This window comes from Mus musculus, chromosome X (assembly GCF_000001635.26).
Source record: "Mus musculus strain C57BL/6J chromosome X, GRCm38.p6 C57BL/6J".
Lineage (NCBI taxonomy): Eukaryota > Metazoa > Chordata > Mammalia > Rodentia > Muridae > Mus > Mus musculus.
In genome coordinates this window covers 56,614,435-56,640,256 of record NC_000086.7, presented here as the reverse complement: position 1 = coordinate 56,640,256, position 25,822 = coordinate 56,614,435, and the positions used below count along the sequence as shown (strand labels likewise).

Here is a 25,822-nt window from a genome sequence, read left to right as displayed (position 1 = left end):
CTGGGTACACATTTCAGGGTTAACTATTGTGCTCCCTGGCTGGCCTCTCTCTGATGCTCAGCCCCCTTCTTCCTCCACTCTACTTCTTCTCCACGTGTTAAACACAAACACTCTTCCTGAAACCTACATCTGCTTTGCTCTTTTGTGTTTCCAGTGAACTCTCTCAAAGAAACCACAAACCTCAAGGGACACAATGTTTCTTTGTTTTCTGTGTTTACTGCTAAGTCTTCCTGGACAAAGACACTGGACATGGAAGATTGGTATCTTTGTAAGTATCTATTCCTCAAAGTTAAACTGGCCACCATTTAATGCTGTCCAACCATACAGCAGTTCTTTGGTCAACTCTCTATGAATTTTCCGTGACTATTTCAAAAACTTTCTTTCTACCTTTCCCCAAACTCCTAACTATTGGAGCCAGCCCTCAAGATGGTCCCTAATGCCCCTACCTTGTGTTATATAGGACTTATAGCCTGTGCAATCCCTACTTATGCTGTACCATGGTTGGTCTGTGTGACCAGCAGAATACTGCAGAAGTGATCATGAGATTCACCTCCAACATTACTCTATAAAAGGCACCCTGGCTTCCATTCTTGGACTGTTTTGACTCACTCACTCTGGGAAATGCAAGCCAAAACTTCTCCCATGGATAGGTCCTGCAGAGAGATGATCCTTTCTGTGGACAGCCGTGTGGCTGAGGTTGGCACCGCTCCTCCAGGCCTAGGTAAGTCCTCAGCAGCAAAGCAGAAAACCATGTCACTACAGGCTCCTGTGAGGCTGTGGAGTTGGAGTCACCCAGCTAAGATAGCCCAGGGTTCTTAACCCCCATAGACCATGTAAGGTAAAGAGCAAGTTTCTAGATCATCTCTCTTACATAATAAATAACTTGTATACCTTGCTATTCAATTCTCAGCAGGTAATATCACTTCCTACTTGATGAAAATAGAAGCCATTAGCTTGGAACTCCACTTTCTCTCCATACCTCCTTCAACAACTGGAGAAGTCACCATGATCAGAGTCCAGTTCCTTTCTACTTCAGAGGCCACCTGAACCCATCTTGTCATGACGTTGTCTTTCATGTTCTCAGATTCTTCCTTCCAAGTTGGTTTTAACTTTTTATTTACTTTATTATATTTATTTACTCATGCCACAACGTAAGTATGGAGGTCAGAAGCCAATGTGGAGGAGACAGTTTTCAACTTCCCCCCACGGGTCCCAAGGAATTAAATTAAGACTGCCAGCCATGGTAGCAATCATCTTTACTCTCAGAGCTACTTTGCTGGCCCCTCAAGTTAGCTTTCAAGGTAAAAATGCTCATTCACAGGAAACAGAGAAAAGTGTGGGAACACGTCTGACACATTGCCCTGTGGCACAGACTCTAACTCTTCCCAAACTCAAGCTTGCTCTCCTTTAGGAACTGGAGAGTGTTGGTTCCTTCCGTTGTGCTGTGCTAGAGATGGAAGTCAGAACTTGCCCAGAGGGAAGCAGCTTCCCTACGTTGCTCCACTGCTCCATGTTCAAATTTGACTTTGAGACAGGGTTGGTGATGACAGCCTGAGACTCAGTTCAGTTCTTCCCGCCTTCACGGGGATTACAGTTTACATGGCGCATGGCTGGCTTAAGACAAATATTTTTACCTTTGAGGTTGGCAAAGTAGTAGGAGACTTTTCTATCATTTCACTCTGCCAATATTTTTTTTGTGGAATAAATTTCGAATGGAAACAGCAGGAAAAAAAGACAAGAATGGAACTGGGAAGAACATTGGCATCCTTACTTATTTCTCGGAAAGAACCTTCTGCAATGCAATATTTTATCAACCACATGCTTAAAACCACGGGAAGGTCTCCAAACAGACACATGATAAAGGATACGAATGCTCCTACGACAAATGTTGGGTTAAAGACGTGATTCTGGAAGGTGAACAGCGTCAGCCCCATGTAGGAAAAGATGAAATTCTCCGCTAAAAAATTGAGAAGCTCAAACAACTGAAATGAAATAGAAAAGGCTCCAGTAAGTAAGCATCACACTGTGACAACCTGAGTAACAGACATTTATTTCATATATGTACAGCTCATATATACTTCTGGAAGCATATGGCTCACATGTAGAGGTGGCATTTCCAAACCCGCAGAAAGAGCCAGAAACGTAATGGTATCACATTCCTTCATCAGCACCCTTCTCACAGTTCCGTTCATCAATTACCTGCTCCTCCAAACCCAGCGTTGCTTTTTGAATGCCCCAGCCTAGCTTTCATCACTTTAAATGTGATTTGAAACCTAAATGGTAAGCCCTTCATGCCCACTTCTCATCTCCAACCAGCGAGTTGCTCTTAAAATGAGTTTCAAGATGATGACCTTTATAAGCTAGAGAACACAGTTCAACTTCTTCTGCCCTGGCAGAAGATGCTGCATGACCACTGGTGTGTTGTCACCTTTACTTTCTCACTAACACTCCGAAACTTTAACAGGGTTTCTCTAGGATAGTATGTACTCAGCACCCTCCTGATGCCTGCTGGAGCCCATTTATTCACTTAATGGTTACTATAGCAACAGTACAGGAACTGTCTAATAAAGCGAAGGCCCTCCATAAACTCTACATTTCTTTGATCTTTCCCAGGAGTCATCTGCCCCACCACAATAGGAAAGAGATAGAAGAACCTGCACCCAGGAGTCTGAATGCCTAGGCTTAAACCACACCTTCCCCACTTGCTGGCTCTATGGCTTTGAACAAGTTAGTTAATGCTTTAGTTTGTTTTTTGTTTTTTGTTTGTTTGTTTGTTTGTAGGAAAGTCTTAGAACAGTCTTACTATGTAGCTTACAGTGGCCTTGAACTCCAGATTGTCCTGCTCCTAATTCCTAAGTCCATGTGTTTGTCTATATGTGTTGTGTATATGAATATAGGCACATGTGTTACTGCACACAAGTGAAAGTCAGAGTCAATCTTGAGTGTTAACCCTTGGCTTGTCTGAGACAGGATCTCTGGTTTTTTTATTTTCTTTTTTTTTTTAAGATTTATTTATTTATTATATGTAAGTACACTGTACTTGTCTTCAGACACTCCAGAAGAGGGCATCAGATCCTGTTACAGATGGTTGTGAGCCACCATGTGGTTGCTGGGATTTGAACTCCGGACCTTCGGAAGAGCAGTCGGGTGCTCTTACCCACTGAGCCATCTCACCAGCCCTGGTTTTTTGTTTGTTTTTTGTTTTGTTATGCTGTGGAAAGCAGGCTAGCTGACTGCCAGGCTTCAGAGGATTTTCTTGTCTCTACTTCGCATCTTCTTTTAGGAGCACTGGGATTACAGACACTCATGTCATGCATCTAACATATACATGCATTCTGGATATTTGAACTCAGGTCTGCACACTTGCACAGCAAGTACTTTTACCCCTGAGCCATCTCCCCAGTTCCCAAGTATTTCTATTATAGATACACACCACACACCTACCTTACTCTTTTCAAAATGTTTTTATAGAGAGTTGGAGTGTCTGGGTATATAGCTCAGTGGTAGAGTATTTGCCCACCAAATAAGAGACCCTGGGTTCTATCCCCAGAACTTAACAAAAAAGCACAGTAGGTTTACTACCAAAAATAAGAATGAACATTAAAATAAGTATTTATTTTCTATATTCTTATTCCTATTTGCTTGTTTAATGGCAATAAGTATGGTTTCTTTCCCTTTTACTGTGGGCCTGATTACAGTACTAAGTAAAGGCTCCATGCATACTATCACATTTTAATCTTATGAGTCAGGACAAAGCTGAAACACGAAGAAATTCTTTAACTTCTTCCTGATCACACAGCCACGAAATAGAAGAATCAGTGTTCAGAGCTCTTGCGGATCTAGAGTCTTAGCAATAACTCTGAACAAAGAGGCTGGCAAAACCCAGTGGCTGCCAGAGAATAAATATTTGAGGTTTTACAAGCACAAGGTCTATGCCACAACCTATTATAGGCAGTTTAGCACAAAAGCAGTCGTACGCTCTGTGTATGTGTGTGTTTGTTTGTGCATGCATATACATGTCTGTGTTTTCTTTATGCTAGTTTCAAATCACCAACAAGGTTGGAAGCTCTTAGCTTGCTCTTTTTATGCCCTATCTTGCTACCTAAAACAAGACCTAGCTATTTTTCTTCTGTGCATTCAATGTACTAAATTATTTGGCAAAAGAGATTTGTAACCTCCATATAAATGCTCTAGAGTGGGAGCCTAACTTCCTCTGGAGTGTTAGGGAAAGTATACTAGCTTTGTGGCTCCAGGACAGAGCAAGGGGCAGGAGGGGGAAGAGGAGGGAAGGAGGAAGTAGAAAAGGGAGGAGGAAGGGAGGGAGGGAGAGGGAAGAAGGAGAGAGAGAGAAAGAGAGCTATTTTGCTTTAGCATTGAGCCTTTCTAGACTCAACGTACCTTCTAGCCTTCTGCAAAACGGGAAGTTCCTGGTTCTCACCACAGCCCTCATGTATACACATGTTCCTATTGTAGACGTTACATTTTGTTTGTGAATTTGTTTTCTATCTCTTAAGACTGGAAAATGATATGTCTAGTGCCTAATTCCTTCAGAATTCTTTTCAAGTAGCCTGCTCATGCAGTGCCCAGTCAATGACAGTCCTGAGGCAGACTTCAGGACACTTAGTATCTGCGTAGTTTAGTAGATCCCAGTAAGAAATTAACCTTTTCTATATTGTACAGGAAAAACTCCGATCAAGTCAGAGTGGGCCCTCAAATCGGTGCTCTTAGCAGCTACTGGGTTAGGGAGACACAAAGAGAAGAGGGAGCCAACTGGCTAGTTTAGAAGCCCAATAGTAACAGCACCTGGCTTCTCTGCTAACTGCTACGCTAGAAGCTGCTACCTGCCCCTTGTCAGTCCCAGTCATTTCCAGAGTCAAAGAAGAGAAGACATCATGTTGAAATGATCACAGATATTTAAGTTGAAAAAAAAACCCTTTCATTTTGCTAAGAGGAGGAAAATTTCATTTGCTGATTATAAAGTTTTTCTTACCTGCTTTGTTCTATGCTGAGACTCTGTAGACAAATTATTGTACGTGTAATGTGCTTGTGTGATGCCACAAAACAATACTGCAACCACACCTGCAAAGACAGCAAAGTCCAATTCACAGAAAGGGAAACTGGATCCTAAGCATCTTATTTTACAGAAGGATATTCCATTTTTAGTGTAGACATTCTCATTTACTTAGACTTATTTTGTTGGGAGGAACCAATTGTTTCCATTGAAAGTCTTTTTTACATTTGAACCTCTAATCTGACTCCCAACCATAACAAGTATGTTCAAACTCTAAAGAAGTTGGTCCACTTGGAAAAGTGCCTCTCTAAGTGATTCCTCACAGGGACTTAAAATGCAAAGTAAGTCACCCACCTGTGAAACCCCATGCTTCAGCCAGAAGAAAGGTGCTCCAGGACATCAAGAAGAAAAGGCCTGTCTCCAACAGCTGGAACTCTCTCAGCTTTGTGAACTTTGTCACGTAAGACTGTTAAGCTTGCTAACAAGATCGCATAATAATACACAACAGTGACTAGAAAAATAAAAGTCAACCCAAGAGAGTCATGAAAGTTATGGAAGGGCTCTTCGGCCTCCTTAACGTAAAAGACACAATAAAGAGGCTCCAGTGATAAATTCTTGGAACAAAATCTTATGGAGTTTCCTCCTATCAGGAGAAAAATCTCAAAAATTAGGTGTTCCCATTGATTTATGGGTATGACATGCCTTGCCAGAATATAAATAATAAACGACAGAGACAGGAGCATCAGGCTGAGGTACACTGTAACAATACTCTATTAACTTGTGTCCCAAAGCAAGACCCTTTCCATTATTACAATAATTTGCATTCATAAAAACCATGGAACTTCACAGTAATTAGATCTTCTAGCTTATCTGCACCACAAAGTATCCATTCCATGATGAAGAAATTGAGGCACTCCACTCCCTTATACTAATCTAAAAAAAGCATACATAGGTAACAGTGCCAAGGTGTAATAAATCTAAGACTAGATCTAGAGCCGATTCATGAACGAGCACTGTAATAAATAATAAACACCTAGCCCTGGGGCTCTTGTACCAGAGAAGAGATACAGCCTGAGCCAGTTCCCACCAAAACCCTTTTACTGCCCTTTATGGCTCAGTTCACCTAGTAAAAAGTTCACCTATTAAAAATGTAGTATCTTCCAGCATAAAGCCAGAGGGTAGCAAACCAAGAGGATTCAGAAATAAGCACACATCTGTTTTGCATGAAAGTGTCTTAAAAGATTTCTAGTTGGATGAAGCTGGAGAGATGGCTCAGTGGTTATGGGTACTTGCTGTTCTTCCAAAGGACCTTAGCTGAGTTTTAAGGGTGGCTTATAACCACCTGGACCTCCAGCCCTAGGGCATTCAATGTTCTCTGCTTCTGAGGATCAAAACTTCCCAGGCATCCTTAGCTCCATAGCAAAATCAAGACCAGCCTGAAATACATGTTTTAAGTCACTGAGCCCATGCAAAACAATAAAATTCATTAGGTGACTTATTAACAAAGACTTTTGCTTCATTTTTCAGAAGAATTTCTTGGTTAAAAGGTTAATAACTATAAAAACAATTCTAGTCATGGGAATAGGAAAAACCATGCCTCATTAAACAACGTTGGTAGGTTAATAAGAAAAAAATAAATGCAACAAAAGGATATTAAAGCTGTTACCACGCCTGTTGCAGCACCCATTGCAAAAGATCCACTGAAGATCCCAAGGAAGATTCCAATAGATTTGAACATGGCTGTAACGTCAAAGGTGTGGCTGTTGTCTCCCGCTGGCTGGTATGCCACTATTGAGCTACAAAAGGACAGGTTATTCTCAACCACATTGTATTTGGTTCCTCTTATGGGAAAATGAAGGATCTTTCCAACTTTCAAAATGACAGAATCACTAAATGCCTATCACTATTTACCCATTTAGACAAATGGGGCTGAAAAGGCCTTCCAAGGAATTAGGATCCACTCTGGAGTATTTTGAGCATACCCAGGTGGGACCCTACAGCCTACACTTCAGAAAGAGTCACTCGGTACCAAAGCAAGCCAGACAATTCAAAGGGACACTCTCTGTCTTGAACTCAAAGTCCAGACCTGGTCTTAAAAAGCTTCTTTTATAGCAGTCATCTCAGGAAGCAGCAATGAGCAAGAGAACTACTCTTGCCAGCAGGTCTCTGCTGACAGTGCTTACTGTTACTGAATCAGTTCTCACTTCAGTTAATTAACGCACCAGTTTCATGACAAGTACAGATTCAAGCCACTCAAAGGAAAGGAAGGAACACACATTCCTAAGAAATAATGAGTTCACAGATTAAATTAGCGTGGGAGATATGAAAACCACTTGTTATATGTTTATCTGTTCATTTAAGACCACACAGTATGATGTCCTAACTAGTATCTATTTTATTAAAGCACAACATCAATTTCTAGTAACAACATTAAGAAATTTCTGACACTCAATCTGAATTGAAATCTTTACATATTTTTGTGTTTCAATGCTGAAAGTAACCAGATCACTTTGGAACTATGCTTTGACAAACATGAAATGGCCTTTAACAGCATAAGTCCCACCACTGTAAGTGTGATATGACTATGCTCTGTAATGTTAAAACATACCTTGCCAGGAGTAAGACATACTTCTTCTCTACAGCAACCTTCATCCTCTTTGATAATATTTATAAAATATTGAATCAAACAAAACATGGATTCTTTACCTTCTGAGATTGCTCTCTTTGGATTAGTCTAGGTTCCAGTTTCACATTAATCAAAATTAATTAAATTTGACTCTTTAATCACAAAATGAAGAACACATGAAAACGTGATAATGGGCTTGTGTCTTCTGTTTTAGGCAAATGCTGGCCTCTGGCTTGCAATCTAAACTCATTTTTTCCATATCAGGAAACATTTCATCTTAAGGCATAAATATTTACATGAACACTTTTCAAAAAATTCTAATACCAATATAACATATGGCTCAAGGGAAAAAAATCACCCCACCATCTACTGCTCTATGTGTCTTATCCTTCTGTATGTATCTTCTCATTTTGTTACATGCATGTTGCTTTGAATTCTTTATGAGGCATGGTTCCATAAGTAGGCCAGGCTGGTTTTGAACTCACTATGTAGCCGAGGATGACCTTGAACTCCTGATCTTTCTGCCTCTCTACCAGCCAAGTGCTAGGAATACAGGTGTGTACCACCATACCTGGTTTTACTGCAGAACTAGGGATTGAACCCTGAGCTTCTTGCAAGCTAAGCAAGCAGCCTAACAACTCTGCTATATACCTAGCCTCTGGTTTATAACTGTGCTTCTTCAATGAACAATGTAACAAGAATTACAAAAACAATATATTTAATAATTTAAAACAGTATTAGCAGCATAATTTATTTAACCATTTGCCCATTACTATAATTTAAAAGTTGCTTTTAGGGATAAAATTCAGTAACACAGCACTTGCCTAGAATACAAAAAGACATGAAAAGGATGCTGTGTTTTGATTCTTATACCACAAAAATAAAAACAAAACCAAATACTGTTCCAAATATTTGCTTCTATAGTTAGAGAAGAATCCCTTTGTGACTTTCATATACTTTGGACTATTCCCTTCTGTTCCATTCACAGAAACAGAGTATTGCTGAATCTACCTGTATTTTCATGTGTCAATCAGCGGCTTCCAAAACAGCCTCTGATTCTGGAAAGAATTAAGACAATATCTCTCTGTTTTTAAAAAGTTATAGCCACTGGCCTAGAAATTCCACTTTAGAAACATATCCTTGGAGTCCAGGAGACAGCTCAGTGGATAAAGACACTGCTGCCAAGCCTGATGACCTGGATCCCTGGAATCCATGTGGTAGATGGAGAGAACTGGCTCCCAGTAAACAGAAACAAGGTCCAAAATACATTCTATGCAGTCTAAACAGTTGCCTTAATCTCTTTAATTCTCTCATAAAGACATTCGATCCCTACCTGTGATACAAAATTGCCTTACAGAATATAAACAGCAATTATGAACTAATTATAAACTAAGGGAATGCAATTCAAGCAGAGTAAACTTAACACCCTTTGAAACACATCAAATGTGAATACAAGATGACTGTCAATGGTCTGCTCAGTACCTCCATCTAGTAACTCCCCATGGACAAGCAACACAACTGCTTTCCCTCCCATTTTGGGGCAGGAGCTCACTTGTTAGCTCCATCAAGACACAGCCATAACCAAAAGCTCCCCTGTTACAATGATACCCTCTAGATACAGTGCTTTTCTGTGAACGCTGCAGTAGAGATGGCATGAATTAACCTAATTCCTATTCAAAAGGGGACCAGACATGCCTCATCCTTAGAGAGTTCAGAAAGAAATGATTCAAAACCCAATTTGAGAAAGGCTGCAATAGAAATGTGGTCCTTTGTGAGAACTTCCATGAAACAAAGCCGTTTCTTTTAAACACATTTCTTCATCACTAAAGCTCAAATAATTTCAATGTATTTGTTTTTCTTAACACTACTCATATGCTAAAGTTACAGGCAATGGGTTATTTTATTGATGGAAAATGTAAGGCACAGTGAACAACGGTTTAAGGTAGGACCAGAATAGAACAAAGTTTGTTTTTTCTTTTGACTCATAACCCATTAGAGCAACAAGAAAGGACTCCTTATCAGTTGGATGATTAAATAGTACAATAACTGTCTAGGATACCAAATTGATGTTAATAACTTTCTTTATGCCTTACTCTCTCCATTTAGGACTGAAGGGGATGGGTCTCTCATATATGTATATATTAGAAGTTTCAATGGTATTTATCATTTCATGTTTCTGAAATGCCTAAATTACAATTACACTATCCATCTACTCTTCCTTTCACATAATATAGAACTTCTATTTTGTACCTATCTTCATGGAAGGTACATTTAGCATCAACATCAACATTAGTTATAGCCATTAGGTTTTGTTTCTTTGTTTTAAGATTTAAAAAATATTTTTATGAATATGAACACACTATAGCTGTCTTTAGACACAGCAGAAGAGTTCATCAGATCCCATTACAGGTGGTTGTGAGCCACCAGTGGTTGCTGGGAATTGAACTCAGGACCTCTGCAAAAGCAGTCAGTGCTCTTAACTGCCGAGCCATCTCTCCAGCCCCAGGTTTTGTTTCTTAATTTAGGTTTATATAACTTATAAAATATTCTGGCAATAGACACAGCAGGGAAGGCAGCAACACTTATACATAGAGCATTCACAGAAAAGGATTTGACCTTTAAAACAGTGCCATCCACCTCATGGAAGGGGTTAGTGTCATTTCTCTGAAAGGGTAATTTCTCACTGTATAGTAAGGTAACAGTGGCAGTCAGGCTGTGCAAAGCAGAGTCTGTGACTTACGACTCTTTTATAGCTAACAAAGTAGAAGTTAAGGAGAGAAATTAAATAATGAGAAAATGTGAAGGGCTTTCTCTTCCTGCTCATGACAAGTTCTAGTATAAGATGAAGGTGGCGGCCCACATGACTGCATGTGTCCTTAGTGAAAAGTGAGTTCCCCGGGGGTGCAGAAGCTCTTCTGCCTGCAAACGCCTTGTATTAACATGTACAACAATTTCTATTATTAGATAAAATGCATTACTCATTCAACAATTATCCTCACTAAAAGTATATTCAACACATCTAAGATAAAGGTGTTTCTCAGATGATTATGGTAAATAAGAGAAACATGAATTAAACTATAATATATTTTCTCAAAAAAAGCTGGGCATGTAATCTACTGGGGAGCTCGAAAGAAAGAGTTACTCCCGTAGTGTGGGGTTTCAAGTATAAAGTGATACAATCCTTTGACTAGCGATTTGCCAATAATAAATAAAACTTAAATTTGCACTTATCCTTTAAACCAACCACAAATCTCAGTGACTCCTGAGAATGTATTCTACCATATACCCATGCCTGTGCAAACTGAAGACAGCTCTAGGTCAAATACTGCAACTTCCTTTGAGATAGCAAAGGACTGAAAGTTCTTTAAGTAGCCAGCAGCAAGAGACTGAGAGAGCAAAGAACTAAAGTAGGGTTCACAGAGAATCCTGCAAAGCTGCAAAACCTAAGACCTGCCTTTGACATGAAAACATAGCCAGACTATACCCATGATCTCATATACAATACAGTAAAGTGCTTTCCAACTAAGAATTGAGTGGCTGGGGATGTAGCTCAGTGGTGGGGTACTTGCTTAGCATGCACAAGGCTGTAATAGGTTCACTCTCAAAAACTGCCAAAAATTAAAAACAAAAACAGAAATGAGAGGCAAATAAAATATATTCATGTCTGTGATTGGATTTTAAGAAATACAAAGCTATAAAAGAAACTTTTTTACTAAACAGCTCTAAGGAGCTAGGAATCAAGGAGTAAAATAAGAACAGAATTTCTATACAAACCTTTTTGTGTAGTTTTGAATTCAAAACTTAAGCCTAAGTAAAAATGTATTCATGTTATAATGTTAAAACAGATAATAAAATTAAAGACAGTAAAATGACTCTTATATAAATACATCACAAACAGAAAAACAGTAGAAGGAACTGTCCTGTTATCTTTATAGGAACTATTTTTATATGACAGGAATATAATTTTTCTTTCATTTTCCAATTTATCCATAAAATATATATTCCTCTCAGAGCAGGGCAGAAAGACTCATTGTTTGGAATATTTCTATCCATAATGTGCTGTACTCAGCAGCTGGCTTTGCGCATGGAGCATTCAGTATAGAATGAAGTGCACACTCACGAGGACAGCACTATGGCAACCGCGTCATTGAGGACACTTTCCCCGAAGAGAAGAGCGTAGAGTTCAACGTCAACTTGAAGCTCATGGAAGATGGCAAGAACAGTCACTAAGAGAGAAAGAATCAGAGGAATACTTAAACACCACAAACACAGCACATATCCCTCCACAGCTGTTGGATGTTATTTAATCATTTCTTCCTTTCTAATAGCCTACTGAATTAAAGCTTTAGTTTTTCTGACAGTATGTGCTCCTAATTGGCTACATGTTACACCACCTTTCTCAAAAAAAAAAAAAAAAAAACTGAAAATAACCTTGAAGGCCTGAGTTGGCCTACAATTTGAAAAGTCTGGTTTTGTATATTTATTTTCTATAAAGAGTATATTCAGCATTTTTGTAGTCTAACTGGCAATTAATCTTTAATAAGGAAGAAAGCATGAAAAGTGTCCCTTTCTGTAAGGAGCCCTTGTTCCTTGAAGCCTTACAACCCACTTCTATTTGACTTGCAAACTGGATGCATACCAAGTTCAGTAAAGACCTTAGGCAGTGAAAACACAACTTCAATTTTTGGTTGGCACAATGTTTATGACCAGAGTAACAGCTGCTGCATTTAACTGACCAAGAAGCCAACTAGCAGGCCATTCTAGGGTAAGGAGGACAGAAAGCACAACACACCCTTCCTTTGGGGAAGAGATCATATTAGAATTCTTAGAAATTCAGATAAGACTGATAAGCTAGATTGTAGCTTTCTTTGCTGGGTAACACATTGTTCAAAACAATGGAGTACACTTATATCAAAACGCAGATATGTTCTATGTCTACATATACATACATAAACCTGGGGGGGGGGCAGAGCAAGAGCTCAGTGCTAACTGCCCTGGCTGTTCTTCCAGGGAACCAGGATTCAGTTCTGAGTACCTTCATGGAGACTCAAAGCAGACTCTAACTCTAGTTCCAGGGGGACCCAGCACCCTCTTTCGGCCTCCTCAGACACCCAGGCATACATGTGGTACACAGACATACATGCAGGCAAAACACCCATATATAAAATAAAGAAAAACTTTCTAAATATTCTGAAGAAGAAATATTTAGGGGAGCTTTTATCTTATGTGTGTGAGTGTTTTGTTTGCATGTATGTATGTCTGTGTACCATGTGAATGCCTGGTACAGTTGGAAGGCAGAAGAGGGTGTAGGATCCTTTGGAAATGGACAGTTGTGAGCCACCATGTGAGTGCTGGGGACTGAGCCTGGCTCTCTGAAAAAGCAGCTAGTGCTCTTAACAGCTGAGCCATCTCTCCATCCCCAAGAGAACGATTTGTTAAAGTTTACCAAGAGAAAGTAAAGGGGAGAGTGAAAAATACTGTCATATTTTGAATAGAGAACCCATGGTTCAAACTTCTAGAAAGATAATGCAAATTAATAGGAATAGATACAAAGTGAGATGAATGCCAACCTTGGGGTCTTAGCAAGGACCTTTATCAAAACTCAAACAGATGGGAGTGGGGCGCTGGCTAAGCTCATAAAGCGCGTGTCGTGCAAGCGTGAAGACCGCAGTTTAAATCTGCAGCACCCACTGGAGAAGGCACAGAGAGGTATGCCTGCTAGCTCAGTGGGAGGGAGCAAGAGACAGGGAAAGCCTGCAGCTCACTGGCCATCCACTCTGGACACTGGTAAGCTCCAGCCTCACCAAAATGAAGGGAGAAAGGGTGGAAGAACAAACACAAACACACGCACACGCATATACATATACCCACAGGAACACGTGCACCATGAATATACCCAATGCCACATTAATTAATTCATTAATTAGCATCAAAAGGACTCAAGCATGAAGGGCTTGCCTAGAGTGTGTGATTCCCTACATTCTATATATCCTCAGTAGTACAAGAAATAAAAATTACACTATGCAAATGTCTGAAACGGAGCTCTGGAAACTCTTTTTGTCTTTTAAATTATTCATTTCGAAGCAGTCCCACTAGATAGCACAGGCTGGCCACAAGCTCTCTAAATACCTGACTCCACTTTCAAACACTGAGATTATAGGCCTGTACCATTGTGCCTAGCTAGCTCTGAGTAATCTTTTAGAATTATCTCTCATAGCATATGGAACACATTCTTTCTCCTCTCTATCATTCCCTGGGTTATCAAAGTTAAGGAAGGAATTCAAAGATAACCTGAGGACACCGACTTCAATTGTGCCCTATGACAATTAAAGAGGATGATTAACTTACAAGGGCAAAGGGTGAACTAGTACAGACCTCTACCAAATCCTAACTACTAATAAAAGAAGGCTTTGACTCCTCAGGTTCTCCGTCTTTAGGGGATAGAGACAGAGGCCAGTGGCACAGCACTTGCCTACCACAAGCAAAGCTCCCAACACCAAACAAGTAAAACCCTTAAAAAGCCCTTAAGTTGGTTCCTATGCTGGCTTTCTTCTCAGCTACTTTTATGACCACATGTTAACGTCATAAGCTAATAGGTTTCACTATGATGTTTTCATCCATCTATACAATGAACATTGACCCTATTCAGCCTACTACCATTCCTGATCTCCCTAATCAGCTGGTGCCCTCTCTCTTGCCAAATAGTTACCTGTCTACTTCCATGTTTTGATTTCTTTTGTTATTTTTGGCTTTGCATGCAAAAGGAAATATGTGCAATTTGTCATTCTAGTTTGGCTTACTTCAGTTAATGTGATTTCCAGTTATACCCATACTTCTGGAAATGACATAACTCCATTCTTTATGAATAACAAAACTCCATGGTATATATGTATGCATCAATGTGTGTGTGTATGTGTGTGTATATGTATGTATGTATGTATGTATATATATGTATATATGTATGTATATATATATATATATATATATATATATATATATATATAATGCTTTCTTTATTATTTCCTTTGTAGATGACTACCCATGGTAATTCTACAGTATGCTACTATGAACAGTACTATGATGAACATCGGAGTACAGGTATTTTTGCTATGCTGATTTATATTCCTTATGCCTAAAGAGTGATATATCTGGGTAATACAGTAGTTCTAGTTTTAGAGAGTTTTTTAGGAGCCCCTATACTGATTTCCATGGTGGCTGAACTAATTCACAGTGTACAAGATTCTTTTTTCTTGAGGTAGTATCTCATTCTGTAGCCCACACTATCCTTATACTCACAGTAATTCACCTGCTTCAGCTTCTCAAATGCTAGAATTGCAGACATAAGCTACTGCATCCAGCAAAAGTTTGTCCATGCCTCCCCCACAGCCTCACCAGCATACGTTTCTATTGGTTTCCTTGATAACAGACAGACATTCTTGACCCAGGCGAGATGGAATCTCGGTGCAGTTAGGATTTTCATTTCTCCAATCACTAAAAGTGTTTAACACTTTAAAAACTTTTTTTGGCCATTTGTACATTTTTGAGGAGTATCTAATCACTCCATCAAAGAACATAAAGACTGGATTACTTATTCCTTTAGTGTTGAGCTTACTGAATCTACATACATTCTGGATGTCTACTCTGAACATTTCATTCTAAATTTTCTACAAATTCCTCATTTAAATATAGCTTTTAGTTTATCAATACACATTCAAAATTTTAAATTTTATCTAGCAAGCCAATTCATTCACTCATACAAACTCTTAGAGATTTTACCCTGAAAGAACAAAGAAGCAAGCTTTGTCAATAAAAGGGTTTCATAATCATAAGGCCAATTTTATAGAAAGTAATTCTTTAGTATACTGAAGACTGCTAAATTCTCTAAAGCATACACCTATCAGCATAGCTGCTGTACAGCAACCATTTTAAACTGACTTTTCTTAGGTAGGCATGATGGCTCACGCTGGTGATCATAGCATATTGCAATGCTGAGGTGAAATACAGACTGTCGTGAGGTTGAGGCCAGCCTAGATGAGAGATAAGCTGTGTCTCAAAAGAACAAAAACAGTAGAGTGCATGCCGAGGATGTACACAGGCTCGTGTTCGATCCCCAGACACCCTGGCATACCCCAGTAATCCCAGCACTCAGAACATGTTCAAAGTGAGCCTTAGCTACCTAGTGAGTTAGAGGCCAGTTTGACAGCCTGGGCTACATGAGACCCTGTCTCAAAAAACAAAGAAAGAAAGAAACCTAAATTATTTTTCTTATTTGAACATATAGATACTTAAATATAAATAGAAAATTTTTGGAGAAATAGCTGTCTAGAAATGCAAAAATAAGTATACAATCAATTTTAAAAACTATAACCTAACTTTTCTTTTGCTATATCCAATCACTAGGATATTGCAGTGGCTATTCCTGGTTGTCAACTTGACTATATCTGGAATGAACTACAATTCAGAATTGGAAGGCTCACCAGTGACCCTTATCTGGAGGCCTGGAGATAGAAGTTTCTGATCTGGATCTTGGTATGGAGATCTTGAGGCATAGTGGCTATGGATTCCAGAAGATTAAATCTCCAAGTTCAAGGTCATCCGGGATTAAAGGTGTGGTGGAACACACCTTTAATCTGGGCTATACCTTCTGCTAGAGACAATATAAGAACATTGGAAGAAGGGACTCTTGCTCCTTTGCCTGCCTGCTTGCTGTGTGAGACTGAGTAACTGCTAGATCCTTGGACTTCCATTCACAGCTGCTACTGAACCATTGTTGGGAATTGGGCTGCCGACTATAAGTCATCAATAAATTCCTTTACTATATAGAGACTATCCATAAGTTCTGTGACTCTAGGGAACCCTGACTAATACAGATATAAAGACCAGTTTAGTTTTCTCAGGAAAATATTTAATAGCTGTAATCAAAATAGCATCAATTTGTGAAGCAGTTATCGTAATGAAAAAGCCAAATGAGCAAGTATCTGCTTAAAGCAAAAAGACCTGAAAAGCGTTTACCGCCTCCCTCCCCATAGGACAGCACAGTGCTAGTGCAGAACCTAGTCCTGGTTCCATACCTCAGAGAAACAGCCACATGGGCTTTAACAGGGAACCCTGCAACTGAAACAGTTCCACTCCACTCCTAAAGCATACCTGGGTCGGTGGCTGAAACAATGGCACCAAACAGCAAGCAATCTGTAAAGTAAAAATCTCCCGCGAGCTGCCCGGTCACCTTCATCAGGGTTACACAGCCATACATGATGGACCTGTCCAATAAACACATTCCTATATTATAAAAATGCCAACTATGAAAGAAGTTAGAATAAAGGAGGAATAAGAAAAGTAATCTACTATGGTACTCTATGATTAATCCTGGATTGGAATAATGGGTATTTAAATATAGCTAATACTTTAGGTTTAAGTAAAACTCAAACAAGTACCACAAAACCCGCACATTTGAGAATACAGTAATAGAAAAATCAAATGCTGTTTTTTTTGCGGGGCTGTTCTTTTAGAATTATAATCTGAAAGCTTAAAGGCATTCCAAGCTTCAAATCTTACCCAATAACGAAACAAGAAATTGCTGTTCCAAGAAAGGCATATGCTAAGATAGACCCAAGGTTCCGGAAGAAATGTCTCTGATAAAAAAGAAAGAAAAGAAAAGTTAGGCTCTGTTAGAATATCCACCAACAAGTGACAAAGAACATCCCTCTAGTGCAATTTTCTCTGCTAATATTAAGTGCATCATACTCTAGAAGAAGCCATGCAGGGAAAGCATTCTGACACTGGCATTAATTTCAACATTTTGAAGACAGGGAGAAAAGAAAGGAAACCTGGAAGAAATGCTAAGTACCAAGAAGAACATGGGAAACAGAAGAGCTGTCAAGCACGGGAAAGTTAAGGCCAGTCAAAGTGTAGGAAATGCGAAAGCACTCACCCTTTTGAGACTGTACCCTGCATAAAATATGATAGGAGGAAGCAGTATGTTGAAAAAGACTTCTGGATCAAAAGTAACCTGTTAAGACACAGAGTTCTTTTCGATCATTTCCTTCAGAATATCTCACTTACATCATCAGACTATCAAAAGGAAGGGATTCAAGGTTAAACTGGTCAACAGCAAGAACATTTCTATGTCAACTTCAAAACACTTCATGTAGGAATATACATTTCCATTTCTCTGATGCTGAACACTTTTTATTGGCCATTTTTATTTCCTCTTTTGGTAACTATTTACTTTATTAGCACATTAACCAGATAGATTTGGAGGGGTGTTTTTTGGTAGTTCTTTACATATCCTAGATTTTAATATTCTCATTGATATGTACTTGGTAACAATTCTTTTCCCCTTAAGCAAATTTTCTCTTTGTGTATGTCTGTGTGTATGTGTGTGTATGTATGTATGTATGTATGTGTGTGATATGAAAGTAGAAAAAGGTAAGGAAAGGAAAAAGAGGGTAGTCGAATACATCATGTATGAGAGGAGACAGGGGACACAGAAGAGGGCAATAGAAGAGGGAGACAAACTACAGCCAAATATGACACATATGTATTATCCTACATGCTAGCTCAAAAGTCAATATTCTAGATAGGGATCCGGTTCTTGCATGCTTTACACACAATAGTTTTTAATAGAGGAGAGCTGTTGTTCTTCTTTTCCTCCAGTGACAGGATGACAATGCTGGAATAATCAGTTACTCAGTTTCTATGGAAACCGGGCTAAAATATTATATTAAATTCTTAGCAGAAGACAATAATACACACCTGTAATCGCTGCATTTTGAGACAGGTCTGAGACAGGAGAATTGCTGTGAGCTCAAAGGCACCCTGAACTACAGATTAACAGGCAGCTAGATTAACACAGCATGGCTTTGTCTCAAGAAAATAAAATTTAAAAATCTTAAAAAGTAGAGAAAATATAAACATATTTTTTGCTTTATCCAAAAAGAGGCCTGGATCCAGAAACAGAATTCCAGGTTATACTCATTGTTGATAAATAAAACCGAGTTGGTACTCAGGGAATCTAAAGCTACATAACGTAATACTGTAGTCAAAACTCTCTATACAACCCAACATTTCCAGTCCTCACAGCTCCACTCATTTTAAATCCTACTTGCTCTAACAGTGCAGATGACCTCCTTCTGTTCTAAAGGCTGCAGGAGAAGCTGCTATGAACGCAAAGCAGCATTTACTAGAGTTTTTAAGAAACTGGCCATTTTCCATGGCTGCTATTCTCTGGTTTTAAAGTACACTTTGAGTTTGTAAAATTTTAAACCAACAGAAACACAACTAAGAGGCTGTAAAAATCAAGTCGAACTAACCAGAAGACAGGAAGGGTGGTGGTGAAAACAGACAGATGTGTGAAGTGGTACTGCTTCGGGGGAGAAAGAGTAGAACAGCCAGGAATCATGAGAGCTGGTGAGACTGCAAGCCACCCTCCCATGGGAAGCATGCTACAATACCCGAGGCTCTCACTAGGGCCCCAGAAGTTGTGCAAGACTTCAAAGAAAGGTGAAATTATATTTGTCTTGAATACAAGCAAGGCATGAAAGAATCCAGTGAAGCATTGGTGGAATCACTGGTAGAACTAAACGAACTCGATGTGCTAAAGCAATAGGACCATTTGTAAACTGAAAACGTGTGTATGCATTCTTCTGAACTCAGGTCCTGGACAGTGTCAGTTATAAAAACCTTACACACACAGTAAAATAAAGAGTTACAGATCTTAGCCTTAATCATGACAATAAAATATAATCAGGTCTATCTCCTGAGAGCATTACATTTATTAACAGGCTTTATTCCATTTTAAATTAATTATTATTTTAATTATAAAAAGTTGCAGCTAGGCATGGTGGCACAACCTGGGAGAGGTACGTGGTACATGTGTATAACTCTAAGGAGGCAGAGGCAGGAGGACTGATTGCTACAAATTCCAGGTCAGCCTGTTCTCTGTCGCCCATTCCAGGGCAGCCCACAACACAAGATGCTGCCTCAAAATTAAAAGAAGCACAACAAAACAGGTAGTTCTTTTTCTGAAGATTCACCTAGTTGCTCCTTACACAGCTTTTAAAAACCCAAACATCCCCCTCAACTGAAAACTTACCTTCCTAAGCATTTCATTATCTTGAACATTGTTGAGTTCATGTGAGCTAATCTCTCCTTTCAGCGTATACTCATAAAATTTTCCACTGACGTTGACCAACAAGGTAGTTGGACTTGACTGCACTTCACAGCTCAGAGTCACATTATTCACATCGCTTGGAACATGAATGCCGTACCGAAGCACGAGGCCTACCAAAAGACCTGAAAATGAAAGAACCGTCAGCTCTTTTCACAGAAACTGCTTAGTTGTACCCAATACATATCTCTAGATTAAGAACAGAAATTTTCTGATGAGAGTCCTTCGTGGATCAGAACCAATTTTCAGACCAAATTGCTGTCACAGTTTGAAGTATTACTGAATTCCTATGTCGAAGAGTCCAATCTTCATGTAATCCAGTGGGGGGGGGGGGGGGAAACGTGCCTTAGAGTAACAGTAAAGGCCACTCCATATCTAAGCCATCATATTCATAACTGACAAGGAAAGTAACCAAATGAGGAAATACTTTCAAGTCATCAATACACAGCTTATGCTCTAACTGTCGTCGAGCTGAAAATGTAGTCACTCTGGAAATGTGTTCTTTGTAAGCCTGGCCAATTTGGTGCCCACCTATAATCCTAGCATTCAGGAGACTGAGGAAAGACTGGGTTCCAGGCCTGCCTGAGCTACATAGTGAGTTACTGGGCAGTCTGAGCTACATTAGACCCTGCTTTCAAGCAAGAAGGAAAAAGCAATGTCTCTCTTTAGCGCCGCTCCTTGGGTTTGAGCCCAAGACCATAAAAGGGTACGTTTCTAAAAACCCCATCCATCAGTTAAAAAGACAAACATATATGCTCCTTGTATTTATTCCCAAAGCACATACACATAGGTGATCAAATAATATATATTTAATAAATGGCAAAGTAAATATATATACTATTTGTAGATTTACTGAATTCTTCTACCACTGAAAGGTCAGGATTAAAATGTAAAATGCCCACATCAAAATCAATACGTGAAAGAAAAGGCCCTGATCCCTGTTCCGTGGAATCAGCACAGAGGTTTTACTCCTACACATATGCAGATTTAATCACTTCTCTGGGTTTTATAAAATTGGAGCGATAAACTACAATGCTTAGGGATAGCTTTATTGAGACATAATTCTAATGCTAGAAAATTTATCCTTTTGAATTCTATGATTCAGTGACCTTTAGTATATTCACAAATTGAATATTCACGAGTGTAACTCAATCACCACTATTTCCAAAGCATTTTCAATGCTCCAAAAAATTACAATACTCCCTACTCCCCTATATACAAACTCTAATTTTGGTCCCTTTTTAAGTTAAAACTTAAAAAAAAAAGAGTATATACATATGTGTGCACACATACATGCATGCACATATGTGGACATGTGGTAGTAGAGGGTACAGGTTAACATTGGGTGTCATCCTCAGTCAGGCTTCACCTTATTGTTTGAGACAGGGTCTTCCCTGAGCTTAGAACTCACGGATTTTGGCTAGCCTGAGCTCCAGGGACCTGCCTGTCTCTGCCCTCCCTCAGAGACACATGCCACTGTGCCTGCTTTTACTTGGGTGCTGGGAAGCCAAACTCAAATTCTTATGCCTTCACAGTAGTTTACTGACTAAGCTAACTGTCTAGCCCTGTAAGCACCAACACTTGAAAGTTAATAATCAACTTTTTCATCTCTATAGATTTACATATAGTGGAGGCATCATATAAATGGAATCCTATGATGTATGGCCCCTTATGTCTAGCTTCTTTCACTTAGTATAATATTTGAACATTCACCTTTGATGTAGAATGTATCAAAACTCCATTTGCATGGCAAACTGATATTCTATTATATGCATATACCTCAACTACACACTGAACTCATATTTCTGGAACTTTCCTTAAGGCCAAGAGTCACAGTACTAAATAGATTTTTACCTTCTTATGGCCTTTTGTTCTGACTGGCCATCCATTCATTTAAGATATAAATTGCTAACCCAGTCCATTTCAGAGACTTATCAATCCAGTTAGCAAAAATGGCAATTTTAATAATCATTATGTAACACATACACACACACACACACACACACACACACACACACACAAGATGTTCTAAATACAGAGAATAGTTAACTAAGTTTAAGGGAATGGTACTGTAGAGGGCTTTTTTTTTTTCAGCAATGTCACCTAAGTAAATAGGTATAGACATAGTAGAATATATATCTACTCAAGAAATAGCACAATAAGACTGATAAGGAGAATCACAAGGTGTTTCAGTGTGGCTACATTAGCAGCTGACAAGCAGTGACATTTGTAAGGGCTGCAGGAACTGAATCATAAACAACCACAAGTGTTAAAGAATGGATGGGGCTTGGACTTTATTGTCCTAAAGCAAAAAGAAATCATGAGTCCTGAGTATGAGCTTGACATTATAGTTCTATTTTAAAATATTGGTCTAGACTTGAAAGGATCTAAATGGTTGTCTAGGTGAACACTGTAGTCATTAGACAATAAGAGCTTTGGACCTCATGTAAGAGAATAATGCCAGAAGGGGGGGTGGCTGGAAGATAGTAGGTTTTAGAAAGCTTTGGTGGCTAAGTAGAATAGGCTAGGGAGAATGAAATGAAAGACTAGAGGAGTCTTAATGGACTTGTCAATGAGGTGGTTACATTGGCCAGAGCAGACAGGTAGAAAGCAGGGTCATTTAATGAAGTGGGAACACGTCAGAGAGAATGGCTTCACTGGAGGAAAACGCCAAGTTAGTTTTTAAAAGATTTGATTCTTATGTATGAATCTGCCTGTCATAGGCACAGGTGCCCATGGAAGACAAAAGAAGGATACCTAGAGCAGCAGTATCAGCAGTTGGGAGAAGCCTGACACAGGAACTCAGGACCTCTGGAAGAGCGGCAAATGCTCTTAACTGCTGAGCCATCTCTCCAGCCCCCTAAGTTTAAGTTCAAACATGCTAAATTTGATGTGCAGAGTCTAGAATGCAAGTAGGGAGCCCCAACTTGGTAATCAGTGGTAGAAGTTAGTACACGCATGAGATAATCATCTGGGAGCAAAAAGTATGGGGGGAAGCACAGATGTAGGCCCTAGGTTTGATCCCTAACAACCAACATTGTGGTGCCAATAGGAACTGAGGAACTGATAATGAATGTAAGGAGAAAAAACCTTAGGACTGAGAAGAAAGAAAGAAGTGGTGGCTAAGCATTCAGGAAGAAAAGGAAATGACTCAGTCCTCATCAGAGAGGCTTCTTCTTGCAGCAGATGGAAATTAACATGGGGATCCACAAGTAGACACTATGAAGAGAGTGAGAGACTTTAGAGCACCAAGCCCTAAATGGGATGTCTCTATCAAACCCCGCCCATAAAGGCTCAGGGATCTATGCAGAAGAGGACGCAGAAAGATTGTAAGAGCCAGAGGTAGTGGATGATTCTAAGAAAATGGCATCTTGTATACACAATTAACTGATACACATACTAACTCATAAAGACTGTGACAGCATCCACAAGACCTGCATAGGTTCAAACCAGATAAAGTCCCAGCTCTGAGAAGGGGAGATGGAGACACAGTCCCACCCCAACTATGAAGCTATTTGCAGGTTATTCCTACTAGGAAAGGGAAAATCTGGTTTCTCCAATATAGTGTCACTGAGTATATTGACTACACCCAGGCCGGGCCCCAGGCCCAGGAGTAGTTAAGCAACACAAAACAGACTCCATGTTTCATTTGAGGTCGTTTATTTTATTATTTTTTACCTTACTGTTCATTTGTCTTAACGTTTGTTTTGTTTTTGTTCTAAGTGAGAGAACATGAAGTTGGGTGGATAGGGAGGTGAGGAGCATCTAGGAGGTGTTGGCTAAAGGAAAATATGATCAAAATATATTGTATAAAAAGAATTAAGTGGAAAAAGCCATGAGGAAGTAAAAGGCTTAGCTGGTAGGGAAAGGGGAGGGAGAAAAGAAAACAGGTCCTTATAGTTAACTCCCAACCACCACGTGTATTTGTTAAGGTAAGCAGCAATGATGATTTGCGGAACAGCACAATATGAATTTGAAAAATATTTTGGTCAATGTCCTGACCTAAAATGAAGAATCACTTTAAAACCCTCTGTACCTACTGGACTGGTAGGTACATCTTGGTGGAAAGCCCCTAGTTCAAACCCCAGCACCACACACAGACACACACACAGACACAGACACACACACCAGTTGTACAAACACAACTGGGTGTGGTGAGCACATCTGTAAGGCAGAAAGATCTTGAGTCTATATAACCTCCACAATACGATGAAAGAAAGAAAGCAGGAAAAGGGACAGAGAAAGAGAGGGGGAACAAGAAGGAGAAATAGACAGGGAAAGATAGGGAAGAACACCATGCCAGGATATCAGCCATCCTTGATAGATATAACCTAGGAGGGAATAAAGGCTGTCTCCATATAATCCCTCTGTGTAGATCATAACTTTGTTCTCTCTTATCCCAAAAGATTTCCCAGTGGAGAGGCATAGTAAAAGTTACCCCTTTGCATTTACATGTTAAGAAAAAGCCTCACAGTTTAGCTACTATAAATATTAAACAGAAGCATAAACTCTTTCCAATGCAAGGAACAGTATACACTGGCTCCTCTGCATGCCTGAAGCTACGTTGAAACATCCGGTGCCCTGATCCAGGCCCAGGACTTGAATAGATTTGAAACATACACTTTGGAAAAGTAAAAACAACATCATGCAAAACAATTACTTATGCTGGAAATAAGACAGATCCTTTCATTACAGCATCTGGAAAATTGAAATTTCTCTGAAAAAATGTTGACAGATCAACAAAATTCAAGTCTGTAAAAGGTCAAATCCTAATCATGGAATTAAAACAATTCTTAGTAAAGAGGAAGGTCACAAAAGAGTGCTTTGTCCGGGAGATAAAGCAGAAACTTCTAGCATCCTACACATATGGAGGCATAGAATATACTGATATTATAAAATTTAAATTAATAACAGGCAACAAGAGATACTTTTCACAAAACAGAAGCCTACCCCTACCATGCATTCATGATCTGTTTGTGCTGCAAGCACACCCTGTGATAAGGAATTTAGCACAACCTGGGCCCACTACTGTCTGCTTCTCTAGATAATGGAACACCGCCTTCTCAGAAATTCCAGCCCAGTCTTCCTGCCTATTGCACCTGAAAACTCTGGAGCTCAAAAATATGGAAGTACTATCACTGAAGAATTAAGTATAGACAAAACTGATAAAAATTTCTACTCCTTAGGAAGTGTTTGTGAGCTGGGCATGGTGTGCACGCCTTTAATGCCAGCACTTGGGAGGCAGAGGCAGGCGGATTTCTGAGTTCGAGGCCAGCCTGGTCTACAGAGTGAGTTCCAGGACAGCCAGAGCTATACAGAGAAATCCTGTCTCAAAAAAAAAAAAAAAAAGAAGAAGTGTTTGTGGCCCGCAAGATGTCTGCCACAGGAGCCTAATGGCCTGAGTTCAGTCTCTGGAAAGCAGTCTATAAAGTTATCCTCCTACCGTCAATGTACACTGTGGAATAAGCATGCCAGCACTCACAACTCATAATGCAAACATACATATCCATACAATAATAATGAAGTTAAATAAAGAAGCGTTTGTTCTATAGTCCCAGCACTCAAGAGTCAGAGGAAGAATTAGAGCAAGTTTGAGGTCACTCAGTGAGACCCTGTCTTAAAACAAAAACTAAAGGGCTATCTATGAAGGTCTAGCTCAGTGGCAGGATGCTTATCTGGCATGAGTGAGGTCCTGGGTTCAATGCCCAGGGCTCCCTAGCAAAAGTCTGCATACATTCATCAAAACATTAATAACTTGTTTCAAAACTGCTGTTAGAGAAGCCTGGAGAGAAGGCTCAGCAGCTTAAAAGCACTTGCTTCTCAGGCAAAGAGCCTAGGTTTGATTCCCAGTACCCAGATGGCAGATCACAGTCATCTTTAACTCCAGCCGCAGGGGTTCTGATGCTGTCTTGAGCCTCTGAGGGCAGTACATATATGTGATGCACAGATATTCATGAAGACAACATATTTATATGTATAAAAAGAAAATCTCTTAAAACAACACTGTTAATTCTGT

At 39.5% G+C, this 25,822-nt stretch overlaps 1 protein-coding gene across 3 annotated transcripts in view; it reads right to left on the bottom strand.

Annotated features, from left to right (window-relative positions):
• Positions 1-25,822, bottom strand: part of Slc9a6 (solute carrier family 9 (sodium/hydrogen exchanger), member 6) — a 54,675-nt gene that overhangs the window by 23,974 nt on the left and 4,879 nt on the right. For all 3 annotated transcript variants that reach the window (XM_006527980.3, NM_001358861.1, NM_172780.4), the window contains 9 exons: positions 19,732-19,931; positions 17,569-17,646; positions 17,193-17,269; positions 16,785-16,897; positions 11,758-11,863; positions 6,666-6,807; positions 5,366-5,471; positions 4,991-5,079; positions 1,869-1,982 (listed from right to left, as the gene is read on the bottom strand). In XM_006527980.3, the coding sequence (XP_006528043.1) occupies positions 1,869-1,982; positions 4,991-5,079; positions 5,366-5,471; positions 6,666-6,807; positions 11,758-11,863; positions 16,785-16,897; positions 17,193-17,269; positions 17,569-17,646; positions 19,732-19,931 (1,025 nt within the window). The remainder of the gene's footprint in view (positions 1-1,868; positions 1,983-4,990; positions 5,080-5,365; positions 5,472-6,665; positions 6,808-11,757; positions 11,864-16,784; positions 16,898-17,192; positions 17,270-17,568; positions 17,647-19,731; positions 19,932-25,822) is intronic.